Below are 27,748 nucleotides of genomic sequence, written 5' to 3'. Positions count from 1 at the left end.
GCTGTAATCTTTCCCCTTGTCAAATAACTCCATGCCCATCCCCCGGGCTCCGAGCCGGCCCCGCTGCGCCAGGCGCTGCACAAACCTACGGAGCTGGCCCACCAAGCAAGCCAGGTCTAGGTGGAGTTCTTGGAGGATATGGCCTGCGTCCCTGCAGCGCCTGGCCCAATGGGGCCCCTACCTTGGCTGGGGCAAGGCCGGTGTCTATGCAGTAGCTGGCCCCACGGGCCCCGCTCTCTGTCAGCACTATGCGGGCAGCGTCTTTCAGCCAGGGCTCCAACGGGAAGCGGTGGGGCTGAAATTTCACTGCCGAATTAAAAGCACACAAGGACGGTTTCAAATCGTGACTTCTTTTTACCATTAGTGGATGTAACACAGAGAGTCCCCTCCCGGCAAAACAAAGCAATACACCGTGCTCCCCCCCAAAAAACAGCCCGTGATGGGGGCAGAATTTGCCCCGCCCGACAGCCTGGAAAGCATTTCACAGTTTAAAATTAAAGTAAGTGGGTGTAAGACCCTCCTGGCGCAGCCAGAGCTGGCAGGAATCGGGGAGACGGGAAAAGGAAGATCTCCCGGAGAGACATGAGATCGGGGAGGGATCTGCCTCCAGGCAGGTGAAATCAACGTAAACACAAAGCGGAGGACAGGGCACTGCTGTGGAAAATGTCAAGCGCATGGGACTGGACGCAGGTCGGTGTGGAACGGGCAGGGGCGGTGGAGTGGGACTGGCAGCCCTTAAAGTAGGGTCAAGCTGGGGTCTGGGGTGGGGGGGCGCAGGCTGGCATGTGGGAGGCAGAGGCTTACTGAATTTCAGTAGGGGGGTTATAGGACGAGGAGATGGTGGAGCTATAGGGAGAGAACATGCCAGGCTAAGGGGGGCGGGGGGGGAGGGAGAGAGTGTGTGTTTATAGGGAGAGGATGCGCAAGGCCATCAGTGTCAATTTCTGATGGCTCACAGAGGGGTCACCCCATCCCGACAGACTGGGGAGGGACCTGGCTCCACCACTCCCCCCATTTGCTGGAGGAAGCCAGACTGGGGCAGGCGCAGCCCCCTCGGAGAAGGGCAGCGCCTGCGGGGGAGGGATTGGGGAATTGCACCTGCAAGAGGGAGCTGGGGGAGGGTTGCTCAGCAGTGCCCAGAAGTCCGGCAGGCACCCCCCGGCTGGCTGTCACTCACGTGGATCCACGGGCCGCCCTCAGTTCCGCGGGGGCCCTCTAGCGGCCCAGGGACGGGGCAGGTTTGGTCGGGCTCCAGGGCTGAGTTTAGTGGCCCCTGGCGCCGGCTGTTGCCATGTTAATGTCCTGTTGGCTCAGGAGTGAGGAGAGGGAGATGGGGGGGGGGCGGCTGCAAGATCAGACACGGCCAATCACAGCCCCCCTCCTGCCGGCAGAGGGCAAAGCAGCAAGCGAATGATTTTCCAGCTCGCTGGCTCGTCAGCACGACAGACAGCCGCCAAACAGCTGCTTAGCCGGGTGAGAGAGGCAGGCGACCGGGTGGCTCGCAGGGCCGGGTGGGGGCTCCGGGTCCCTGGTTGTTACTGGTGATCCTCCTCCTCCTCCTCCTCCTCCCAGTCTGAGCCAGGTCCAGTTTGGAGCCGGGCTCAGCCTGAAGCAAGCACCAGGCACCTGTTCGCCCTGGCAACGGGCACTGACCCGTGATCCGTGTCAGTTCCAGAACTGGGGGCCCCGGCACAGATCAGGTGTCTCTCCTCTCGGGGCATCAGCAGATCTTGGATGGGTCTCTCGGTGCGACCGCCGAGCCAGCTGGGAGCCATGTCGGAGAAGAGGGCACCGGCTCCGGGGCGGGCAAGCCCTGGCACTCCATCCGCCTCGGCAAGTGCCCAGCTGGGGGGAAAAAACCCTGAGCGGCCCCCGCTGGAGTCAAAGAGGCTCAGGGAGGATGCGCTGTGCCAGGCAGGTCCAGAGTTGCCGCCGAGCGGGATCCCAGCATCCACCGCAGCGTGGCGGTGTCCCCTCCCCAGCGCCCGGTGGCGGATGCACACGGCACGTGGGTTCTCTCCGGGCTGGAAAGAGGAAGCGTCCCGGTCTTGGCAGCAGAATGCGAGGGGTCCAGTGGTCCCAACCGATGCCAGCTCTGCCCATGCAGGACCAACGCGGCAGGGAGTGTCCCAGGATGCAACGGGGTATGGGGCAAGCCTTGCATGCAGCCCCAGAAGAGCCAGTCGATCTCCCTACCCCATCACTGCCAGCCACCCCTCACTGCCATCTGCACCCAGCATGCCTCCCACCTTCCTTTACACACCCAGCCCCCACACAAAGCTCCCGGCCTGCCTTCCCATATAAAAGCACCCCATCCCACTTACATCGACCCCCCTCGCCTCCTCCAGACAGCCCCTAGCAGACACACCCGGCCTTTAGACACCGCCCCGAAAGATGGGCACCCCTGCAAGAACCCCACGACAGGCGCACCCAATACGCATCCGCCCGTCACTCCCCACTCCGCCCAAGCCCACACCGCCACTCCCCCCGACCCATTAGAAAACCACTTGCACGTGTCCAGGCAATGCTGCTCCCCAGCGGGACAGAGGCCCGGAGTGGCCTAAAGCACTTTCCTTCCTAATCCAGTCCGAGAAAGAAGCCAATCCCGGTCGAGGTGCATCCTGGTCTTCCTCCCCAGGCGGGGGCGCTCTCCGGGGGCCGCTAGCAGGGGAGAGCTCCCCAGTCCGTCAAAGCCCGAGTATTAGAAACTTAAAGGTAATAAAATAATCTTTTAACCATATACAAATATATATATATTAAAAGAAAAACCACCAGCAACTCTCCTTCCCCGACGGGCCACGGAGGGAAGCCGGGCGCATCCTGCAGCGCAGCTGGGCGGATTCCTCCCTCACTCCATCTTGGACATTTCAAACTTCGTGGTCACTATTTCCTGGAGCCGGAGAGAAAAAAGGGCCCTTGTTAGGTCCCACGGGGAGGAGAAGAGTCACCCCCATGCCTAGGACGACTCCTTGCTGCTTCCAAGCTAAACGCTGACACCAAAAAGAGATCACTGTGTCGGCCACCTCTGGGGTGGGGCGCGGCAGCTGATGAAGGGGGACCGAGCTACCCAACGGCAGAGAGCGAAGGAAAACCCTGCGCCCGACTAAAGCGGGAAGGGGACACAGAGGCAGAACGGAGTCACCCGGAGAACGCGGAGCTGGATAAACTCTTGGATCTTGTGAAGGGGTGGATGGGACCTTGGGTGACCATGAGTGGTCAGTGCCTCCGTTTCCTAGCAGGTCGGAGAGACAAGAGAACGACGCCCCCTAGTGCTGCACTGTGAGTGGAGAGTGCCCCCTACCTTCCTCTCTGCAGCACAGCGCCCCCTAGCGCTACACTGGCTCCGAGGGGAGGAGACCCACTGCCTTGCCCTCTATATACATAGGTGCTCTTTGGAGCGGGCAAGCTAAGAGCCCAGGATGGAGCCACGATGCCACCTGCGGGTTCAGGGAGGAGAATCTCTGGGGCTCTAAATAGGAAAAGCAGGGTTACCTCATCGGAGTCCAGCAAAGGGGGTAGCACCCTGCAAGAGGGAAGAGAGGCAGGAAATTAATGCGCTGAAAGCCGCAGGCCCTCTGAGGGACAGACGGATCTGCCCACAGCTGTTTAATAAAGCTCACACTCAAGGCATATGGGGGTCCCAAGCGAGGAGGGGGATCTTACCCCTTGGGGACGGGGAGAATCTGGACATTGTCGGAGAGGAATTCAGCCAGGACACTGAAGCCATATATCCCAAATCCCACAGCACAGACCAGGGGATATTCCCGGAGAGGGTTTGGGGGTCATTTCTCATCCAGGTATTCGCACCTCCTGCTCCATGCCTCCCGGTACCGTACTGGGTCATTACGGACTCCAAGCAGAGAGCGCCCCCTACTGAACCACCCACCCTGCTCCACAGTGCCAGGCTAGGGAAACGGGGTCATTACTGACTCCCAGGGGAGAGTGCCCCCTACAGAGCCACCCGCCTCGCCCCCTGCAGCACAGCGCCCCCTTGTGCCACACTGGGGTCAGTACAGCCTCAGAGGTGAGCAACCCCTGCTAATACCATTTCTCCAGCACTGGGCATTCCCCTCGGTGGTCTCCCACTCAGGGTCCAGCTCAAAACCTGATTAGCATGACAGCTAAACAGGCCAGCAGCCCAGCGCGACAAGCAAAGGCCCTGCATACGAACAGACCGTTCTCCTCACAGCATCACCCCACGGGGAAGCTCGAGGGACGCACGATAAGATCTTAGATTGCCCCGGCCAACGGAAGGAAGGGCCCGACGAGCTCAGGGATCGCGCTCAAACCTACACGTCAGCCATAGACGATGGGATGTTTTCCTCCACCCATTTCAAATCTTCATCCTGCAAAGAAAGGTCGGGGTGGGGTGGGGCGCGGGAAACGACAGCTAGTCAGTGCTGGAGTCCAGGGGAGCAGCCCCCAGACTGGGCGCATCAGCCCGAAGTTTGCAACACCTCAAAGAATCCACTGAATGGGAGGGGACAGCGCCCCCTAGAGCCACTGGGTGGTGAGTGGCACCACAGCGCCCCCTAGCACTACCATGCAAGTGAACACTGAGTGTAAGGGGACAGCAGCCCCTCAACCCCGCTCCCTGGGACACAGCGCCCCCTAGCGCCACACAGGCGGACTGGGGTTAGCACTGAGACAGAGGGGAGAGCTCACCCCTTGCCACAGAGTCACCAAGGACAATGCCTGCAATGTCTTGGGTCTCCCGCCCACGTATTATGCGGGTCCGACCCTGCTTAGCTTCGCAGCTCCAAGAGGAGCACAGCCCAAGCTGCGAACCTTGCCTGGCTGCATGCTGGCGGAAGCGGTTCACCCTGACTCACCCCTCTGCAGCCACGCGCTCCTTCGGCTGGGCTGACAGGGGCCGAAAGGGCTCCGATGTAGGGCCAGGGCGGCACCCGATTCAGAGCCTGACCCTGGAGAGGTGGAGGCCCCTTTGGGGAGCCACGAGCCAGATCAACAGCCCCTGCCCCCGACCCCATTCCTTACCACTCTGCTGCCTTTGAGGATCCCATTGGCTTCATTTTTTGCACCCCGCATCTTCATCCCTTCTGCAAAACAGACAGCCCCCGCCGCCCGCCCCAAACCAGAGGGTCAATGGAGGAGCAACTAGGAGCAGACCCCCACCCACCTCCTGCTGCAGCTGCCCAGAGTTCTCGCATTTCATGCACGATCTAGTGGGCCAGAGTCATTTCGAAGCCACAGCTGCTGCTCTGTTTGATCCCTCCCCTACCTGGCTGGCAGGGTACACAGGAGCCACTAGGAACAGAGGTTTTGGTTGGAAGTCACCACTGCCCATCGAACGGGGCCGAGCCAACCCCACCCCTGCACCGCACTCTTGTGTCTTTGATCGCAGGGATCTTGACACGCCACTTACCCTCACAACCCCCCCCCCCCCAGTGTTATCTCTACCTCATAGCAGGGGACGTGACACAGCAGATCAGCAGCAGAGCCAGCCTCCCTTGTTCCAACCACTAGACCTCACTCCCCAACCAGCTCCAGGAAGAGAACCCAGGAGTCCTGACTCCCAGTCCTGTCACCACTCCTCTGACCCTTATACAGCACTGCCTACCTCATGCTTACATAGCTGGATTACTGTCCGACATCCTTATCTTTGTGTACAGGGCAAAAATAACCTTGCCCCCTATATATTCCCCTATGCACATACACACACAGTGCAGAAGCTATGCAGGTAGCCGTGCCAGAAGTCCAACCCTGCGGCTGGATCATTTCATGGTTCTGATCGTTTAGAGCCCTGCTAAGTTAAGGGGAAATCAAGCTCATGCTTCAGGGAGCAGGGGTCAGGAAGGGCTTCCCTCACCCTTTCCTGCACACCCCACGTGAAGCAGGGCTCAATGGCCCAGGTGGGTTACGGGGTGGATCTGATTATCGGCTACCGCTGCAGGGCATGGTGGGCGCAATAACTGATCGGGGGATGCACTTGGTCAGTTGATAGCGCTGGGATTACGTTTAGACCCCTAACTTGCTCTGACTTTCCCAGCCCTAGAAAATTTAAAGGGACAGGCACACCAGAGAACAGCCACCTGCCTAGCATCACTCAGGTACGGAAGAGATTGGGGGGCGGGAGAAGGGGGTGTATGAGCACAAGCCAGCCACACGCCAGGGTACCGAGACAGCAGGGTGAAAGGTAAGGAGCAAAGGGAGTCACTTGAGCTCAGGCCAGTTTCTTCCTACCCTGGCCCAAGCAACAGACACGGGAGTCCAGGGTCTGGGGGAGCACCCTGTTAGATCAGACTTACCGAAGGCCTCGTTCACCATACGTTCCTCTTCCTCGTCCTCCTCCTCACTCCCTTCATCCACCAGCGGCACAAACGCGTATCTGCCGAGACAGCACAATGGTTCACAAATGCATAGATCCCATAGCCAGGAGGACCACTGTGATCATCCTCCTGGATAACTAGCCATGGCAGAATTTGATTCTTCTTTTTAATAATTTCAAAGAGTATCGATGTATGTTTAAGAACCCCCCCCACATTATTAGCTACAGCAGAACCTCAGACTTATGAACACTAGAGTTACAGACTGACCGGTCAACCGCACACCCCATTTGGAACCGAAGTACACGATCTGTCGACGGAGACAGACAGAATATACAGCCCAGGGCTGTGCGAAACAAACTACTGCGAAAATAAAGGGGAAGCTGCATTTTCCTTCTGCACAGTAAAGTTTCAAAGCTGTGTTAAAGGCAATGTTGCGTTGTAAACTTCTGAAAGAGCCACCAGAATGTTTGGTTCACAGCTACAAACATTTCAGAGTTACGAACAACCTCCGCTCCCGAGGTGGCTGCAACTCTGAGGTTCCACCGTATTTTCATTTTCACGGGTGTGCAAAATTCTGGGTTTTAAGCCTTTTTTTTTAATTTAAATTTTCACTGTTGTGGGAAATTATGGGGGAGTGGGGACAGCCAAATATTTAACGACAGATGCTAAGATTCAGAAAGTGACATTTTTTGTAACCGTTAAAACACAAACGGTCAGTATCACACGTCAGAACATATGAGATAAATAGCTTGAAATCAAAGGCTAAGAAGTTCTGAAGCAGCATTCCTCTTACTTTGCCCCGCTGTATATTTCAGTTCTCACAGATGGAAACATTTCTCTCCCTGGTTTGCGTATTTGTGGTGAAATCAACGTTTACTGACATTTACCAATCAAAATCGAATCCTTACTGGACCGTGTGTAATGCAGGCCTCAGGACTTCCCCAAAATAACTCCTAAAAGATCTGCCCAAGTTCAAACAGAAGGCCATGCCAGTTGCAGGGATATTTTTTAAGGGGGCATCACCTGGGGGTTTAATACCCCATGGGGCAGGGCGGGGGAAGCAGCCAGTGCCTGGGTGGAGACGTGGCTCCATCTTAGCCACCAGATCTGGGTTGGATGCAGGAACAGCTGGGCGGGTTATGCAGGAGGTTAGACCCGATGCTCACAGTGGTCCTACAGGATAGTATGTGATGTATCTCCCCACTCCCCCATCGCAGCTCCCATCTTGAAACACCCTTCCCCCAACAACTGACCCCTCCCATCCCAGCAGCCCTTCCCTGGCAACAAGCACCCCCCAAAGAGCTCCTTCCCTGCTGCCGGATACCATCCTTTCTAATGGAGGCAAGCCCCAGTCTAGATGCTTTCACTGCCCGCTCCGCCCGGGTGATCTGCACTGGCGTTACAGATGACACCTAGGTTGGATCCTTCCATGCACCCCAGTCTCGAGCGCCCAAGCGCGTGGCAGAGTGTAGCCCGGAGGGGGCGGGGGGTCCAGGCACCTTTGGTTGTTGGCCGAGGGCCTCCACAGGAACATGATCACCAGCAGGATGATGGAGAAGAGGAACCTCCAGAAGGCGTCGTCAATCCACAGCTCCCGCCAGTCCTGGGAAGGGCAAGGGAGCAGCGGGAAAGGGAGTGAACCGGGGGAGGCAGGACCATCATGGAAGCCCCATCCTCCCCAGGTCGTCCTACAGCACCCCTGACATTTGGCCGCACAGCCTCCCGTCGGAGGCAGGAGAGGTATGGAGCAACGGGGAAACTGAGGCACGGGGCGGAAGTGCCTTGCCCAAGGGCACCCAGTGAATCAGTGGCAGAGCAGAGAATGGAACCCAGGAGTCCTGGCTCCCAGCCCCGTGTGGGACTCATCATCCCAACAGTAGCTCCCACAGACTCTGGCCAGTAGCACCCCAGAGGGTCGCAGCCAGTCAGATGGGTGGGTTAGATGCTGCAGTGTGGATCTGCAGCCCCGTGCAGCCTCCACAGCCAACCTAGGGCCAGTTCCTCCCCAGGGGACCCGACCTCCCCCAGGCTACGCTCTTGTTCACCGGGTTACTGTGCCGGCCCGACTGCCCGGGGCACTCCTGGATCAGAGCCTGCCGGCAGCGCCTGGCTACTCACCGACTGGCACTTGGCGAGCCGGAAGGTCTTGGTGGTCCAGATGATGAAGATGACGGATGCTGGGGAGGAGACAGGCTGTTACCAGGGCGACGGCTGCCAGGCGGGTCCCCCCGACCCCTTGTTCAGCTTTACCATCACTGCTGGGGGCATTCAGAGCCGCCTTGGGTACACTACCCACGGAACAGGGGGTGGGCCAGAGCCCTCCAGGTGCATCCCCCGCAGTCCCCACCAGCACAGGGGGCAGAAGGCCCTCCCTGGGGCACCCCCAATTCCCCGTGGGCACTGGGGATCAGCCAGAGCCCCCCCAGTGGGCACTGGCATCAGCTACCTGAACCCTTGGATTCAGCGGGTCATGGCCCCTACCCCCTGGGGAGGGCACAAGAGCCAATCGTCCCTGTCCAGTCACAGACTGATCCGGGGGCACGGCCGCTCAAGAGCCGGGGAAGGGATCCCAGTGGCCTCAGAGCCCTGCCCCGCTGGGTCCCGCTCGCCGGAAGAGGGGGCCCAGCTCTCAGTGCACCCCCCCCGCGCGTCCCCGACTCACCGATCACGGCGAAGATGAGGGTGTTGGTGAAGTGGCGGTACAGGGACAGCTTCACCATGTTGCGCCGTAGCTTCAAGAGCTTCATGGTCTGCACCAGGCTGATGAGGATGTGTGGCCCGTTAAGGGGAAAAAAAACGGGGTACGCCAGGAGGGTTGGTGGGGGGGGCTTCACCTCCTCAAAGACGCTACAGCCCTCCCCCACCCATCCCATGGTGTCTGACTTGGGCCCCTCCCCCGGGTATGCCCCATAAAGCAATGGGGACTACTGCAAAGCATTCTGGGACACCTCAGATGGGGGTTGGGGGGGTCAGGTGGGTGGAGACATCAGAATTACCTGTCTCAAGTACTTGATAGCACACAACGCACATCCGACACCCCAAGGGCCAAGAAATGGTTAATAAGCATCCTCTGCCACCTCCAGCCCCTTCCACCCCAAGAGGCCTGGGGGGGAGGGTCATGATCTCCATGTTAGAGACAGGGAAACTGAGGCACAGACAGGCTGCCCTCAATACTACACAGCAAACTCGACGAATACAACTCAGGAGTTCTGACCACTTCCCCCCAACCGCACAGCTGGGGATAGAACCCAGGAGTCCTGCCTTGAAGCCCCCGCCTGCTCCAATCACTATATCAAAGTCCCTCCCAGAGACGGGAGTCCTGACCCCACGTCCCCTTGCTCTAACCACTGGACCCCCTTCCCCTCCCAAAATGGGGAATGGAACCCAGGAGTCCTGACACCCATCCCCACCCTGCCGCTCTAACCACTACATCCCCCTCCCTGAATGGGGAATGGAACCCAGGAGTCCTGACACCCAGCCCCCACTGCCCAATCAGCCCGTAACCTCCCACTGGACAGAGCAGTCAGACCCGGACCCAGGCAGTGCTGGGGACCCAGAAAGAGGAGGATCTTAGCAGGTTAGAGAGCGCAAGGGGAGGGAAGGGGGGGGCCACGCGGACGAGCTCGGACAGACCCACGGTGGCACAGGATATCCACCAGCAGAGGGCAGAGTCAAGCATAGCCAAAGGGATGGCAGCCAGCAGCACCAAGTCATCCTGAGCCTGGAGAGGGGGAGAAGAGAAGCAGAGAAAGGTGAGCTGGGCGGGGGGGGAGGGATGGCTAAGGGGGGTGGTGCGGGGGGGACAGCACAGACAGCGACAGTCCAACCCGCTTGCGTAGAGCGGGGCGTGGCTTCTTTGCGAGGGGGGGAGCTGGGCGTGGTTAGTTTGGGAGCAAGGAGGGATGCCCCCCCCAAACCACCCCCGTATAGAACAGCTGGTTAGAGAAGAGGAGTCCCCCACCTACAAGGAGGATCAAAACACTAGCCCCACCCCCCAGGGCAATCCCCCACCTAGCCCCGCCTCGCCCCTCCCTCCCACAGGGAACCTCAGGGCAAACCTCCCCCCAGCTAGGCCCCGCCCCAAGGGAAATCCTGCCACAGCTAGCCCCGCCCACTGGCAGCAATCCCCAACTGGCCCCGCCCTCCCTCTCACAGGGAGCCCCAGGGCGACCCCCACAGGCTGTCCCTGGCAAGGCCAGCCCCACTCTGGGCACCTGGTGGCCGGGACCATTAGCCCAGGCTGAGGTCACTCCTGTCCCCGCCTGATGAGTGTCAGGCCTGCCCCCCGGCTGCCCCTCCTCCCCCAGCGAGCCTGCGGTGGGGTGGGGGCCAGGGCAGGAGGAGGGCGGCCCCGGGGGCGTAGGGTAAAGGATATCCACCAGACGATGCAGGAATCGACAAAGGCCAGCACAATGTCGCACACCAGGGTGGCCGTGCTACCCTGGTCCTGGGTGTGGGGAGGGAAGAGCCAGACGCTGAGGGATCATGGAGCAGGGCCAGCCAACCCACCCCCACCGGCCCAGGCCCCTCCCCGCCCACACCAGGAGCCCCACTCTCTCCCCCCCCCGCTGACAATTCCCACTCTCTGCCCAGTTTAGCCCCACCCCCACCATCCACCCCTCCCTGCAGGGTATGATGGTCACCCCCCCGGCTGCAGTCCCACCAGCCAGCCCCTCCCCACGCGCCTCCCTGCTCGACACCCACAGGGCCAGGGGCAAACCCCTCTGGGAGGTGGACCCCAAGGAAGTTCCTCTCCTGAGCATGAGGCTGCCAGGAGAGAGAGCCCTGCTCAGCAGAGACAGCTGTCCCCGAGGATGCCCCCTGCCCCTCCGCTGCACCCCCCCCCCCACACTCCTGGCGCCCCCAGAAACAGCTGCCACCATAGCTCTGTTCAGAGGCACTGTCTCCCACCCACCGCGGGGCAGCCGGTGGCTCCAATCAGGCACCCCCATCGCTGTCACTGGGGCTGTGACTCCGGGCTGCCCATGGCTGGTGGTGCCCCCCTCCTCCCCCCAAAGTCCCCACTTACCGATTTCACCCGCAGGATGCCCTCAATGATGGAGAAAAGCAGGTACATCAGCCCCACACCCACCACCCGGTTCAGCAGGGCGCCCAGCCGCGGCCTGCAGAGAAGCACAGACAGCAGGGCCAGGGTCACCCACGGGGCGGGCGGGCCAGGGGAGAAAGGAGGGGGCCTCGTCCACAAGCTGAGCCGCCCTCCTCCAGCTACCCCACCCCCTTCAGCTTCACGCAATCCCTCCCGCCCCCAGCGCCTGGCATAGTCACCCCGTCCTCCCCACACATGGTCTGACCCATCTCCGACCAGGCCCCTGCCCCCCGATCGGAGTCTGCGCCGACCGCAGCCAAGGCACGGAGCCGCTCCCCATGACCCATAGGTGAACGCGCTACCCTTCCTGCAGGGAGGGGAAGGTGAGCTCTCAGGCTTCAGGGCGTAACCGGTCATTGGCAGGGGGCAGGAAGGAATTTAACGCCTTGCTCCTATAAACAGCATTACCCAGGGATCATCCACCAGGGTTCATGGGCTAATCTGCCAGGCATCACTCTCAAGTGTCTTCCACTGGTATTGTCCCCTCCACTTCCCGATCTCCCCCACTCTTCCCGGGCCCCAGCCCCAGGTACTCACTTGACAATGCCGTACCCCAGGCTGGCGATGATGACCAGCACTCGGGCCAGCATGCGCTTCACGGCGCACAGCACTTCGGCGAAGATCACGGCCCCTTGGACTGGAACGGGAGAGAAAAGCAACGTCACCCCAGGGCGGGAACAGGAAGGGTGGGGCGCAGCACTCCAGGCACAAACCATCACCCCCACCTCTCCCTGCTGTGCACAGATGCCCCCTGGCGAGCCCCGCCAGGCACAGCCACCTCCCAGCCCGGCACAGCCACCTCCCAGCCCCTCCTGCCTGTCTGCCTGCCAACTTAGCTGCTGAGAACTGGGAAGAAAGGGAATCGCCCCCAAAAAAGGATCAGAAACCAGAGCCAGGTGCCATTTTGGACCCGTTACATCGGTCCCATGCCACCATGTAGTGGGAGCCGGATTGACCACGCAGAGACGGAAACAGACCTGGGGCAATCTGGACTCGTTCCTTGCGAGGAACAGGGGTAGGGCTGGGGTCCGGCCTGGATCCAGCCCACAGGCGGTACGCACGTGGCCGGCACGACCCTCAAGGAAGCTTCCAAATGGGAACCGAGCACAACTGATCCCGGGGCGTCTGGTGACCGCGACGGAGGGGAAAAGCGACCCTGGCTCGCTCGCTGGAGGAGCAGCGCTAAGGCCAGATGACGCAAGGAAATGCAGAGGGGAGAAGAGAGGAGACAAGGAGGGGAAGGAGGAGGCTGGTGAAGGGGGAGCAGATTTTCCCAGCATTTGATGCCCAGCGGGACAAAGTGTTCTCCTGTCGCTCTCTACACAACCCAGGGGGAGAGCCGCTGGGCCTGAGGGCAGCAAAAAGGTCTGGGGTCGGCGCTGACAGGGGAGCGCGCCCCCTACTGAACCCCCCCTAAAACCAGGTGGTGCATTGTAACCACGGACTGCGAGGGGAAAGCGCCCCCTGCCGAGATCCCCACCCGGCCCTGCAGCACAGCGCCTCCTCGTGCCTTGCTGGGGTCGGTGCCGAGAGGGGAGGGCGCCCCCTACTGAGTCACCCCCCGCCAGGGCTTCCAGCCGGGTCCCAGCGAGGGCGAGCCCTGCTGGGCGGGGGCCGGCGCACTTACCAGACACCCCCTGGCCCTGGATGCTCTGGAACTCGGCGTAGAAGACGGCCTTCTCCAGCATGCCCAGCAGGAGGACGCCCCCGATCCAGAACTGGATGCGCAGGATATCTCGCCAGTAGCAGGCTAGCAGCCCCAGCCACAGCACCCCGTAGAACACGTACACGATGCACATGGCCATGTAGAACTGCGGGGGCGGGAGAGCGGCGCAGCTGACAGGCCTGATCGCAGAGCCCCGGCCACGGGCCTGCGGGGGGCTCCTGGCTGTCCAGCAACTCCCCCCCACCCCAGTCACCAACGCTGCCCTGCGGCCTTGAGATCAGCCCTGGTCTGAGGGGCCGGCGCCCCCCTAGTGCTGCACTGGGGCCTGCGATGGCTGTGAGGGGAGAGCGCCCCCTATTGAAGCGGCCACTTGCAGCACAGTGCCCCCTAGCACCATGCCGGGGAAGGGATGATTGCAAAAGGAAAGCGCCCCCTACTGGGCCTCCCAGCCCCTGCAGGTCGGCATCCCCTAGTGCCATAATGGGGCATGGGGGTTGGACGGGAGAGCGCCCCCTATGGAGTCCCCCATTTTGCGGCACAAAACCCTCTCCAGTGCCATGATGCAGCACTGGTGGGAGAGCGCCCCCTTCTGAGCACCCCACCCCACTCTGCGGAGCTTCCCAGCACCATGCTGGACTCAGAACTGGCCCAAAGAGGCTACCCCCTATGTCCCTTCCTACAGCAGTGGGATATGCCCCAGCAGTCTCCCATCCAAGTACCAACCTGACCAAACCCTGCTTAGCTTGCAAGACCAGCCACCATCCCAGCTCATGGTGCTGAAGGAGAATGCGCTCAGTGGAAGGCAGTGGGGTCAGGCAGAGCTGGGCCGTTACCCACAACGCTCAGCGGAGCTGGCAGGAGCTTGGCAGACGCGCTCACCGGGAGGCCACGAAACGGCCAGCAGCGAGACGTGGCAGCAGCCTCAGGCCTGGGGCGAAGAGACGGGGGCCTAGCCAAAGCAGCTGCTGGTCTCCACTTAAAACTCCCGGCGTTCATGGGGAGGGGGTGTTAGCACAGCCATGGTGACCGCCTGGCTGCGCTCCCCAAACCGTGCCAGCCCCGGGGGTCGGGTCCCTCCCCTGAGCCTTGACCCCGGGCCAGGAGCTGCTTCTGCTCACTCACCGCCATGAGCGGCCACTCGGAGGCGGAGATGTACTGGTAGAGAGGGTGCTTCATCCGGACGTCAACTGGGGAAGGAGACACGCAGCTGGGTGCCGGGAAACAGCCAGAGGCAAGGAGCCCGCCCGCCACAACAGCTGCTCTCCAACCGCGTTCGCCGCCCCTCTCCCCCCGGGGGCCACCTCCCTCCACCAGCTGCCCCCCCATTCTCTGCCTCCTTCCTTCTGCAGGGATCCGTCCCGTTCTCCCCAACCCCGCCCTCCCTGGGACAGCCTCCCGCTGAACCCCCCACTCACCCTGGGACAGCTGCCTCTCCCCCACATCACTCCCCTGGGACAGCCCCCTCCATCCCCTGGGACAGCTGCTACCCCCTCCCCCCACCCCTCTCAGTGGGACAACCTCCCACCAAACCCCCAAATCCCACCCTGCCACACACTCCTTCTCCCCCAACTCATGCTGAGACAGCTGGTCCTCCCCCAGCCCCAACTCCATGGGACAACTGCCACCCACCCACTTCACTGGGATGGCTACACCCTCTTCCTCTGGGACAGCTCCCCCCCCCGCCACACCCTCACCCCCCCCAGGACATCCACCCCCGCTCCATGCCCCCTTCCCCTGGCCTCTCTATCACCACCCTCACTCCCCACTCCTACCCACACCCACCCCTACTTGCCCTGCGGCAGCTACCTGTCTCCAGCCCAAACCCTGTTCACCTGGGACAGCCGGCCTCCCCCACCCCTTCCACAAGGAAAGTCACCCCTCCCCTCTTCTAGACAGTCACCCCTCCCTCCCCACATCCCCTTCCCCTATGGCAGCTCCCCCACCCCAGCCTGTTCCCCAGGACAGCTCCCTCAGGGAGAGAGTAACCCCTTCCCTCACACAGCTGTCCTGTTCAAGGGGCACCGAGACACCTGCTTCCCCAGTGATTCAAACCCGGGACGTGGGAGCGGAGAGGGGAGGCTGAAGCAACCTGGCTCAGGCTGTGCTTACTTGTGAGCTCCCAGTTTGGGGCAGCTTTTGGGTCCTTGCTCTGCCCCTCAATCTTCAGGATGAACATGTAGGGCCCGTCCTCCCAGGTCTCGGCTAAGGCATACAGCTGCAAAGAGACAAGCCCGAGTGACCCACAGGAGGCACTCTGCCCCCACAGGGGCAAACCTTCCACCTTCACCTGACCCCGACACTGCAGAGCGGCAAACACAATCAGGGGTTCTCACTCCCTGGGATGGAGCACTTGTTAACTCACCCAGCAACAGCAAGAGTGGGGAAGAGGACCTAGGGTGTGGGCTGAGCAGCGTGGAGGGAGGAGCCCTATTGCAGCCTGGGGAGAAAATCCAAGCTGCAGACTACTCTCTCTTGATTTCTATGCTGGAGAAAAAAACCTGGGGCATGTGGTGGATGGACAAACCTGGGATTATACATACAACTTTGGCTCAGCCAATGACATACTCGAGCGGTGCTGATTCTATCCAGTAGGGGGCAGCAGAGTGTACTGAAGAAGCCAAGCTAGGGCAGTATTTGCCAAGCTGCACCAGGATCGGAGGGCTACCTGAGCCTGGCTCCATCCAGTCCTACAGACACAAGCAGCTCCTTGAAAGCAACCCTAACCATGACGACAAGCACTCCAACTGGCTCCCATGGGATCTGCCAGCTGTCGCGGTCACCAACCTCCGATTTGTCCTGCCTCCCTGCTTTTGATTTCTTGGTTCCGTCAGTCTTTCCCGGGCCCAGTTTCTCTCCCTGGGTCTCGCTCGGCTTCCCTGCCGCCTCTGGATTTTTGCCAGGCGCACCAGCCAATTCAACAGTAGACGACTTCTGCTTCCCTGCGGCATCCTTGGCGTCATCCTTGGACTGCGCACCCACGGTCCCGCGCCGCTGGACCCTGGTCGGCTGCTGCAGAATGCAGAAATTGAGGGGCAAGAGTGTATGTTGGGGGGTGGTGGTGGGGGGGTTAGAAGATTCCATGGGGGGGAAAAAAATGGTGGTGTATGGTGGGGGGGGGTGGTGTATGCTCTTTTCAGGGCATCTTTCTGATGGATAAAGGCCACCAAAAGTGCTTTTATTCTACTGCAGAAATTTCTTCTACATTAGAAATCCAGGTCTTCTCTAACTCAATTTTTTCTCTTGGGAGACTAAGGACAACTGGAGATCGGTAGGGTTAGGACACTTGACTGAGAAAGCAAGCAGGTTTATTCAGACTGTTTCAAGTGTTGTTTCACATTTAAACTCAAACAGATCGAACAACTGCTATAGACTAGGGACCGAATGGCTAGGCAGCAGTTCTGCGGAAAAGGACCTAGGGGTGACAGTGGACGAGAAGCTGGATATGAGTCAACAGTGTGCCCTTGTTGCCAAGAAGGCCAATGGCATTTTGGGATGTATAAGTAGGGGCATAGCGAGCAGATCGAGGGACGTGATCGTTCCCCTCTATTCGACACTGGTGAGGCCTCATCTGGAGTACTGTGTCCAGTTTTGGGCCCCACACTACAAGAAGGATGTGGATAAATTGGAGAGAGTCCAGCGAAGGGCAACAAAAATGATTAGGGGTCTAGAGCACATGACTTATGAAGAGAGGCTGAGGGAGCTGGGATTGTTTAGTCTGCAGAAGAGAAGAATGAGGGGGGATTTGATAGCTGCTTTCAACTACCTGAAAGGGGGTTCCAAAGAGGATGGCTCTAGACTGTTCTCAATGGTAGCAGATGACAGAACGAGGAGTAATGGTCTCAAGTTGCAATGGGGGAGGTTTAGATTGGATATTAGGAAAAACTTTTTCACTAAGAGGGTGGTGAAACACTGGAATGCGTTACCTAGGGAGGTGGTAGAATCTCCTTCCTTAGAGGTTTTTAAGGTCAGGCTTGACAAAGCCCTGGCTGGGATGATTTAACTGGGAATTGGTCCTGCTTCAAGCACGGGGTTGGACTAGATGACCTTCTGGGGTCCCTTCCAACCCTGATATTCTATGATTCTATGATTCTATGAACTGGGAGAGCAACTCTTTGTTAAATACACCATTAATTGCCAGGAGAGCTCCCAGTCCAGATCTCTGGGACTTCCAAGGAGACACCTAGCGTAATTAAGACATAACTGCTATTTTTAGGGTAGACACATACACTATTATTATTTAAATTGAAGACCCACTCCAAGCCCTTTTATCCCTCATAAAGAAGCAAGAAAAGGCATAAAGTGTGCTGGCTGGGAAACAGATGGTCCGTCCCGTGAAAAATAAACACAGCAGGAAATAATTCATCCCAAATCGGGGCAAAATGCCCAATTTTCTAATTTTTTGCCAAACAAAATTCTGGAAATAAAATGTTTTGAGTCAATCAAAATGTTTTGCTTCAATAAACTCAAAACATTTCGATGAAAACCCTTTTATACATAAAATAAAGGACGTTTATAAACCGAAAAGTTTTGAGCTTTCGTTTTGAAACAGAATGTTTTAGAAAAATGTCAAAATCCCAAGTCTTTCTTCCCGAGGGGAAACATCGTAGAAACCTGTAAGATTTTGCCAAAAATTCCAATTTAATCAAAATGGCATTTTCCAACAGAAAACTCTTTCGATAGAAATTTTCTGACTGGTTCTAGGTACAAATCCCAGCTGGCTGGACTCGACACCGTGAGGAGAGTAAAATCAGAGCTACCTACAGGGTTTGTTTCAAAGCAGCTTCTTGCAACTAAAAAAATATGGACAGAATGGATGGTGCAGATATTATTCAGTTATAGGTAGCGGGCAAAGGAATTTTTCTCCCTGCATCACGTCCCGCTTATAACAAGCGAAAATATTATTCCGTTGCAAACAAGAAATAAATATCAGCTCACGCATTTAGAAAAGCAAGTAAGGAAGAATCGCTGCCCAGTTGAATTTGCAAGGGGGCAAGGTTCAGGAGGCAGAAGGAAACTGCCAACACTAGAATTCAGGTGGGGTGCCAGGGCTAGCACACTGACTCTTGGGGAAAATGCCATTGGATCTACAATCAGCACGAGCGGTCAAGACCTCCTACCTGAAAGATTGTCCCTCTAGGGACACGGTGCTGCGCTGGGGTCAGCACGGATTCAGAGGGGAGAGGGCCCTTTACCGAGCCCCCCCCCACCGGCAGCACTGCACCCCTTATCGCCAGAGCTGACGGAGGGGAAAGCACCCTCTACCAAGTCACCCATCCTTCTTCCTGCAGCACAACCCCTAGTGCTGCTCTGGAGTCACCACCCAATAAGGAATCAAACCCCGGTTCCCGAAGAGCCCTGGGTTCCCCATCCAAGCCTCAACCAGGGCCAATACTGTTTAGCTTGCAAGACCTGCCAGGATTACAGCAGCGCAGCTGCAGGACAGAACCAATTACAGAACCAATGACTACTCAAACCCAGAGCCACAGGACCGCATCAAGCCCCCCCCCCCCCCCCAACCAGGAGTACCTCTCTCTCAGCCAGCCAGCCTCGATGACCGGCCTGAAGCCAGGGCTGTGGGGGAGAAGCGGGGGAGCCCGACGTTTGGGGTGACCCACCTGCAAGTCCTGGAGGCGATCCAGCCGGGTGGGAAGCTCGAAACTCTCCACATTCAGCTAAGGGAGGAGGGAGAAGAGAGTCACCAAGAGCAGCTGGCACAAAGCAGGGTGGCGCCCCAGGGAACCCCACAAACATGGACCCCAGCCCCCCTCCAATGGCCAAAGAGCCCCCAGTTACCACAATCCCCTCCTGTTTCAAGCAGCTGAACTAGAAAGCCCGCCCTCCGCCCCCCACCCAATCAGCCCACCCTTGCATCGGCCCCCCACCAGGACACCCCCAAAGACTCCAAGACCCCCCTGCCTGCCCCCCCCAGTCATCAGACCCACCCCCGTTCCTAAGAGCTCTGTTTGAATACATCGATCTGAGCTCCGTTCTCTTCCTGGGCTTCCCAGCCCTCGGCCCCAGAGGGAACTCACCTCGAGGGGGACCGTGTGACTGCAGTTGAAGGGTTTATACGAGCGTAGGATGTACTGGCCAGAGCTCTTCGGTTCCAGCTCAGTCTTGTAATTTGTCAGGTAAGTCTCTGCTCTCTTCTCCTGCAGAGGTGGGAAGAGACTAGGCCTGAGGCCCAAAGATCTCCCCGCCCAGGGGACACCGATCACATGGTTGATCCCAATAGCCCATCACCTGCTCCATACGCTCTAGCCAACAACCTAGATGGGGGGCGGGGGGGTGGAAGACTCCTCCCAGATTCCTCCCCACCCCAGGGATAGCCATGACATTGTGAATCAATGAGAGTCCAGGAGGGAGGGGTCATATTCCCAGCAGATGAGGTGGAGGAGGAAAGAGATCACCCCCACCATTAGTTCCCCCCAAGGCTTAGTCTACATGTGGACACTAGGGAAAATTACTGTGAATTAACCCAGATTAGTTAAACCAGATTTATATAAGAACGGCCATATTGGGTCGGATCAAGGGTTCATCTAGCCCAGTATCCTGTCTTCCAACAGTGGCCAATGCCAGGTGCCCCAGAGGGAATGAATAGACCAGGTGATCACCAAATGATCCATCCCCTGTCACCTATTCCCAGCTTCTGGCAAACAGAGGCTAGGGACACCATCCCTGCCCATCCTGGCTAATAGCCATAGATGGACCTATCCGCCATGAACTTATCTAATTCTTTTTTAAACCCTGTTATAGTCTTGGCCTTCACAACATCCTCTGGCAAGGAGTTCCACAGGTTGACCGTGCGTTGTGTGAAGAAATACTTCCTTTTGTTTGTTTTAAACCTGCTGCTAATTCATTTCATTTGGTGACCCCTAATTCTTGTGTTATGAGGAGGAGTAAATAACACTTCCTTATTTACTTTCTCCACACCAGTCATGATTTTATAGACCTCAATCATATCCTCGTTAGTCTCTTCTAGTTTGTACCAGGGCATCTTCGATCCAACGGCCCCCAAGCGATTTACACACAATTAATGATGCCTCACAACCCCAGCTCCCACCGTCCTCTTGCAAGGTCAGTACCATCCTCGTTTCACAGAGGGAGAAACTGAGGTACGGAGAGGGGAAAAGAACTTGCCCAGGCTTATAGGGAGTCAGTGGTACAGCTGGAAATAGAAGCCAGCAATCCTGACCCCACCCCACGCCCCCAGTCTCACGCACTAACACACTGGACTCCCAGAGCCAGGAACAGAACCCAGGAGTCCTGGCTCCCAGCCCCCTGCTCTAACCACTGGACCATGCTCCCTTTGGGAGAGTGGGTGTCCAAGGCCTCTATGCTCAGAGCTCTCACTCCAACCAGCCTGCTTTGAATGCCTCCTCCATCCAGTTGTCCCCACTTCCTCTGCCTTTCCCAGGCCTCTTCTTCTTCCCCGACTGCCCAGGCCTTCCCCGCAATCAGAGCCCAGGCCGCAAGGACACGGAGGTGCTTACGTCTATGTAGACTTCGTTGTGACAATGGGAGCTCCGCAGGTACCAGGTCACGTTCAGGGTCACCCCCGGGGAGCACTCCTTTGCCAGCACTGCAAAGCAGAGGCACCATCAGCGCCCAGCCAACAGGCCCCCAAGACCCCAGCAGCAGAGCCAGAGTCACAACCGACAAGGGGCAATGCAGGCCGTTTGCATCCTCAGCAGGAAAAGCTGGGATGACATCAGCACTGGCAGGAGAAATATGGAGACAGAACGCAGACCCCTTCCCCCACCACCAGGGCATGTGATGGTCTGACGGAGGTGGGAGAGGGAGACTAGACAGGAGTACATAGACGAGGCAGTATCATTACCCCCATTTTATGGATCGAGAAACTGAGGCAGGGACGGGACTTGACCTCTTCACTCAGCAGCTGAGCCAGGAACAGAAGCCAGCTCTCCCACGTCTCAGTCCAGAGCTCTAGCCACATGGCGTCTCTTTCGGAGAGAGACTGATTTGCTTGGGTCCCATCAGCAGAGGCTGAATCTTTGGGATTCCACAGGCCCAGGGACCTTGCTCAGTTTGAACGGCCAACCCAGGAGTGGTCAGTTTTCCTTTGGGTTTCTCTCACTTCCTCTCCAACATACAGGCACTAAGTAAAACCAAGCTGCGTTCGGCTGCCCAAGAACGCAAACCCCCAACATGATGCTGTCACAGTCCCACGTCAGCGAAGCACCTGAGCACATGCCTAACTTGAAAGCACGTAAGCAGGCACTGCTGATATCTGGTGCTTAAAGCCCCAGCTACTGGATTCACGTGATCAGGTGAGAATCAAGACAAGCTGGAAAATGGGACACCCCCTCCCCTTGAGAGTCTAATACTAGAAATCAAAACGCGAGTTGTGTTTTCACTCATTATTTTTTGAAATCTCGTGATCTGCCAGCCAATTGTGTAATGCTGGGGGACCCAACTTGCATTTCTGAACCCCTGAGCTCAGCAACGCAGCACGGGGGTCTCACTAGCTTCAGCAGAACGGATTCCAAGCTCAAGGCTTAGGTACTCTGCTAACTCAGGGCTGATGTTTCGTATTCTTTTGCAATCAAAATTGCTTAAAAAAAAAAAAAGGACACATTCTGTGATGCTTTGGAACATTTTCCCTGGGTCCTCGGAACAAGATGATAGATATATTTTGTGCACGGCACTAAGAAACATGCAACTGTCAATGTGTGACCTTCACTAGACATTGGGCTTGTTTTAAATGTAATCTCTCTCTCTCCCCCCGGAGGACTGCGTGTCGAGCACAGTAGCTGCTTACATGACTAATAAAAAAGTTGTGTTTTGATATGATCCAAAGGGCTTTTTAAAAAAACACGGTATTTTTAGACGCCCCAGCTCAGTGGGTTACAGAGAACATAAGAATGGCCCTACTGGGTCAGACCAAAGGTGCATCTAGCCCAGTATCCTGTCTTCCGACAGTGGCCCGTGCCCCACAGGGAATGAACAGAACAGGTCATCATCAAGTGATCCATCTCGTCGCCCATTCCCAGCTTCTGGCAAACAGAGGCTAAGGACACCGTCCCTGCCCATCCTGGCTAATAGCCATTGATGGACCTATCCTCCATGAATTTATCTAGTTCTTTTTTGAACCCTGTTATGGTCTTGGCCTTCACAACATCCTCTGGCAAGGAGTTCCAAAGGTTGACTGTGCGTTGTGTGAAGAAATACTTCCTCTTGTTTGTTTTAAACCTGCTGCCTATTAATGTCATTTGGTGACCCCTAGCTCCTCTGTTATGAGAAGCAGTAAACAACAACACTTCCTTATCTACTTTCTCTACACCAGTCATGATTTTATAGACCTCAATCATATCTCCCCTTAGCCGTCTCTTTTCCAAGCTGAAAAGTCCCAGTTTTATTAATCTCTCCTCATACGGAAGCCATTCCATCCCCCTAATCATTTTTGTTGCCCTTTTCTGAAGCTTTTCCAATTCCAACAGATCTTTTTTGAGATGGGGCGACTACATCTGCACGCAGTATTCAAGCTGTGGGCGTACCATGGATTTATATAGTGGAAACATGATATTTTCTGTCCTATTATCCATCCCCTTCTTAATTATTCCCAGCATTCTGTTTGCTTTTTTGTCTGCTGCTGCATACTGAGCGGATATTTTCAGAGAACTATCCACAATGATTCCAAGATCTCTTTCTTGAGTGGTAACAGCTAATTTAGAGCCCATCATTTTATATGTATAGTTGGGATTACGCTTTCCAGTGCGCATTACTTTGCATTTATCAACATTAAATTTCATCTGCCATTTTGTTGCCCAGTCACCCAGTTTTGAGAGATCCTTTTGTAGCTCTTCGCACTCTGCCTGGGTCTTAACTATCTTGAGTAATTTTGTATCATCTGCAAATTTTGCCACCTCACTGTTTACCCCTTTTTCCAGATCATTTATGAATATGTTGAATAGGACAGGTCCCAGTACAGACCCCTGGGGGACACCACTATTTACCTCTCTCCATTCTGAAAACTCACCATTTATACCTACCCTTTGTTTCCTATCTTTTAACCAGTTACCAATCCATGAGAGCACCTTCCCTCTTATCCCATGGCAGCTTACTTTGCTTCAGAGCCTTTGGTGAGGACCTTGTCAAAGGCTTTCTGAAAATCTAAGTACTCTATATCCACTGGATCCCCTTGGTCCACATGCTTGTTGACCCGCTCAAAGAATTCTAGTAGATTAGTGAGGCATGATTTCCCTTTACTAAAACCACGTTGACTCTTCCTCAACAAACTATGTTCATCTATATGTCTGACAATATTGTTCTTTATTATAGTTTTAACCAGTTTGCCTGATATTGAAGTCAGGCTTACAGGTCTGTAATTGCCAGGATCACCTCTGGAGCCATTTTTAAAAATTGGTGTCACGTTAGCTATCTTCCAGTCATCTGGTACAGAAGCAGATTTAAATGATCGGTTACAGATGACAGTTAGTAGTTCTGCAATTTCACACTTGAGTGCCTTCAGAACTCTTGGGTGAATGTCATCTGGTCCTGGTGACTTATTGGTGTTTAATTTATCAATTTGTTCCAAAACCTCCTCTAATGACACCTCAATCTGGGACAGCTCCTCAGATCTGTCAGCTAAAAAGAACGGGTCAGGTTTGGGAATCTCTCTCACATCCTCAGCCGGGAAGACAATCCTTTCCATTTATTGGATAGCTCTATTTCTATAGATTTACTACTTCCCTCTCAGGAGAGCTGTGATCAAAGCTTTCAGATCTGGGTGCCTAAAACTAGGCTCCTTAAACTCCATATTTAGGCTCCTAATTAAGGACCGATCATGCAAAGACTGAGGCACGTACTTATCACAGTTTGTTGGAAGATCTTCTTTGAAACAGTTTCCCGTTGGAAAATACGAATGTTTTTCAAGGAACTAGATCAACTGAGACAAAGCTTTATGCAAAACATTGGGAAAATGTTTTGAAAACTGCCAAACATCCCCCAAATGCTGTTTGGACTCTGACAAGCCCATCCCCATATAGTTTAAGGAGCCCAGCTTCAGACATCCGGGTCTCCCCGTTTTGACCCAAACATATTGTACGGTTTAGCTGGAGGATTTTGCTGGGCTTGTCTTGAATATGCCCAACACCCGCTCCCCAGCCTTTCAACACATCTGAAGCTACTCACCCTGGAGAGAGATCGAGGAACCGTTGAACATCGTCTTGGAGAACACAAACAGGTTCTTGGTGCTGTTCTGAAAAGGCAAGGGGGGTGGGGGAAGATCTGTTTCGGTCACAAGGTAAGAAAACACACAGGGAAGGGTTTTTTGATCCCCTAAACAAACCGATGCCAGGAAACGTGCACTAGTGAATCATCATAAATGAGCAACTTGAGGCAAACAGCTTTGCATATAGCCCAGAGTGCAGAAAATTTTGCATGGCTGCTTCTGGGGAAGGGCAGAAGGGTTAAGAAACAGCAGAGGTTTATCCCCCTGGCTTGTCCTCAGAAGAGCCAACGAGAAAGGGCTGTATTAGGGTGCAGCATGATCCAAGGGTTAGAGCACTGGTTGGGTACTAAGGAGACCTGTGTCCCATTCCCAGCTCTTCCACTTCCGTTTCCCTTCCCACCCTGTCATGTCTATTTGGATAAACTCTCTTGCTACGGGGGGTGGCAGAAAGTCCCTTGGGAGATGGCACACGGGGACTAGGGGTGATTAGTGAATGCAATGAGCTCAGCCAACAAAACATGTTATTGGCTGGGGATCAAGTGACCCACGCAGGCCAAATTCCTGGCTCACTCCCACAGGAGGCCCCTCCAGGGCAGGGCTGGTGGAAGGGTCTCTGGTAGGAAGTTGATCACCTGGGCTGACAAGCTCAGCACGTGAACGTGGTTCCGACAGGGGGAAGTCGGCTGGGGAAAACCAATCGAATCTGAGCACGCCCGGCCACTCTCAGTGGAGGATCTCAAAGGACTTTATGAACTAAAATTGAGTCTCAACAGCCTCCAGCAGCAGGTGCGCCCAAATCCACAGACCGGGAAGCAAGGTGATGTGTTACGCCCAGACACAGCGGAGGAGCCACAATGAGAACCGAGGAGTCCTGACTCCCTGTTCCTCTGCTTGAACAACGACCTCACTCCGGCCCAGAACTAGGCAGAGGACCCAGAAGTCCTGACTCCCATTGCTCACACCCCCCACCCCTCCCCAATCCTACTTTGTGAATAGAACCCAGGTGTCCCAACGGCTAGATCCCAGCCCCATCCCACTGGAGGCCTAGAACCCATATGCTCCAACTCCCAGCCCCACTAGGCTAAGTAGGCCCTACTCCCACCTAAGGATAGATCCCCAGGAGTCCAGACTGCCTGCCCCCAAACCACACCCCCATCCAGGGCTGGGAATAGGATACAGGCACCCAGCCCTAAACACTGCACGCACTTGGTCTCAGCTGGGTCCTTATTTCTGACATTCCAATGATGCTGTTATGGGTAGAGAGATGTCCCCACTGTGCTAAGATCATCCCATCGTCCCTGGTACCTAGAGACTGTACCAGACATTGATGGTTTTCAGCTGTGCACTGATCCAATCAAGAGATCTTATTAATGAACTGACTGATCATAAGGCAACGAGCAAATACTGTCTTCGTGCCCAGATGACCGTTAAGTTTTCAAGGTAAATATTGACCGAGGTACATTCTATTCGGTCAATATTCAGTTCTTCAATTATTCAGAACATCACTGATGTTGGCTCGTCAACACAAATCCACTGCCCTCTTTGTAAGGTATGTTCAGTGGCTCTCCAGAGGAAATAACCGGTGAATTTGCCATTACAGCCAGATCGCTCCAGTGGGACAGAAGCAAGGAATATTTTGAATGGGGGATATTAATACACTTTTATTTCCTACCCTTTTCCATCCAAGGAATTCAAAGCCACTTACAGGTGTCAGAAAATTAAGCCTCACAATCAACAGTGGAAGGAAAGTCTTTTCCCATTCCCTTTCCTCCATTTTACAGATAGGGAAGCAGAGGCAGAGAGTGACTCATCAATGGCAGGGCCAGGCATACAACCCAGATTTCCCAGCTACTTGGCCTTAATAGTGACACAAAGGAAAAAAACCCTGAGATTCTTTATGTTATATAAAGAAGGAAAGATTATTTCCTGTGTGTATTTTATACTAGGAATCCAGATGGTCATGGGATTGAGGCACTGGACTGGGATGCAGAGGCTCTGTGTTCAACTCCCAGTTCTGCACTGGGTTTACTTTACAGAAGTCATTCTCTGGGCATCAGATCCCAAATGGCAATTTAGGGACCAAAATCCACCCTGTCTCCCTCTCTTTGTCTCCCTTGTCTATTTAAACTGGATGTTTTTCAGGACAGAAACTCTTTCACAGTCTGCACTAGGGCTGGCACAATGGGGCCTGGATCTTGGATGGAGATTCCAGCCACTCCCACCCATTGTACAGTTATTTGTTAAACAACAATCAGGTCTTGTCTGACGCGGGAGACTTCACAGCGACTGGACTACCAGTGGCATTTTGACATCGCAAGGCACTGAATGCTGCAGCAAGTCAAAGAGGGAGTGGATTTGTAAAGCAGACTGCTTAAAACTTTAGGGCGTTTGAACACCCCTTTAAAACTAACGCACATGCCGGAGAAAGAACATCTCTGTTAAAAAGATTCGCTCGCACGCACGCCGTTAACAGGCCAGATCTCACGGTACACACGCCCCGATCCCAGGAGCGAGCCCACGCTAAGGACATTTCCCAGCCCTGCCAACGCTGGAAGCCCTAGCACAACCAAGGCTCGCACACCAAGCTGCAGCAGGCACAGGGCTCCTGTCTACACTAGGGCTCCCAAAGTTGCAACAATGGGATATTTTGATCCCCCTTTCCCCAGCGGAGGCTGCAGGTGAAGCGAGGAAGCCCACAGCCCTTCCTGATGTTCCTCAGGAACAGGAGAGACCTAAAGGCTCATTTAAGGGCTCATTGGTTATGAAGAACAAGGCCAACAAGAAACAGGCGGGACAGCCCAGGTCCTGCACAGGACGCCAGCCCTGCCCCTAGTCTGTAAGAACACAGCGGTCCAGAGCAGGGCGCCCCCGCCCCCCCACTCTATAGGGGCTGGGTCTCACCTCTATAGGGGCCGGGCTCGCCCCCTCCCACTCTATAGGGGCCCCAAACAGGGCACCTCCTCCTTCATTGACCCTGATAGACCAATCTCTATGTCTCCCACTCTATAGGGGCCCAGAGCAGGGCGCCCCCCCTCCCACTCTATAGGGGGCCAGGTGCCCCACTCTATAGGGGGCCAGAGCAGGGCGCCCCCCCCTCCCACTCTATAGGGGGCCAGGTGCCCCACTCTATAGGGGGCCAGAGCAGGGCGCCCCCTCCTTCGTGCTCCCCTGTACATAGGGATCGGTCTCCCCCCTCCCTAGGGGGCCAGAAGACTCTGACCCCCGACCTGGGGGGGGGGGGGCTACTGCCCCGAGGCGGAGCCGCTAGTGGGGGGGGAGGGGGAGCGAGCCCCCCCGCGGGGGGCGGAGCCTCTGTCGCGACAGGCCCCGCCCCTCTCGCGCCGCCGCCGCCGACTCACGCTGCGGGCGCTCACGATCCAGCGCCCCGGCTCGGACCCCGCCCCGCCGGCCGCCGCGGGCCCGAGCGCCAGGAGCAGCAGGAGCGAGAGAGGCCGCGTCCCCCCACCGCCCCGCCGCGCGGCCGCCGCCAT

At 56.3% G+C, this 27,748-nt stretch overlaps 1 protein-coding gene across 1 annotated transcript; it reads right to left on the bottom strand.

Annotated features, from left to right (window-relative positions):
- Positions 1-334: 334 nt before the first annotated feature.
- Positions 335-27,748, bottom strand: LOC141976292 (transmembrane protein 87A-like). The gene is made up of 20 exons (XM_074937212.1): positions 27,617-27,748; positions 24,218-24,284; positions 20,557-20,645; positions 19,096-19,215; positions 18,679-18,735; positions 15,848-16,072; positions 15,173-15,278; positions 14,186-14,250; positions 13,025-13,208; positions 11,935-12,034; positions 11,320-11,413; positions 10,666-10,737; positions 8,953-9,061; positions 8,409-8,467; positions 7,790-7,893; positions 6,270-6,349; positions 4,999-5,060; positions 4,294-4,346; positions 3,493-3,523; positions 335-2,890 (listed from the first exon to the last, which is right to left on the bottom strand). The coding sequence occupies exons 1-20, from the start codon at positions 27,746-27,748 to the stop codon at positions 2,849-2,851; spliced, it is 1,851 nt and encodes a 616-aa protein (XP_074793313.1). The 3' UTR covers positions 335-2,848.

The sequence above is a fragment of the Natator depressus genome, chromosome 23, assembly GCF_965152275.1.
Source record: "Natator depressus isolate rNatDep1 chromosome 23, rNatDep2.hap1, whole genome shotgun sequence".
In the NCBI taxonomy this organism is placed as follows: domain Eukaryota; kingdom Metazoa; phylum Chordata; order Testudines; family Cheloniidae; genus Natator; species Natator depressus.
The sequence above is the reverse complement of the archived record's forward strand: the minus strand, read 5'-3'. Positions and strand labels throughout refer to the sequence as shown.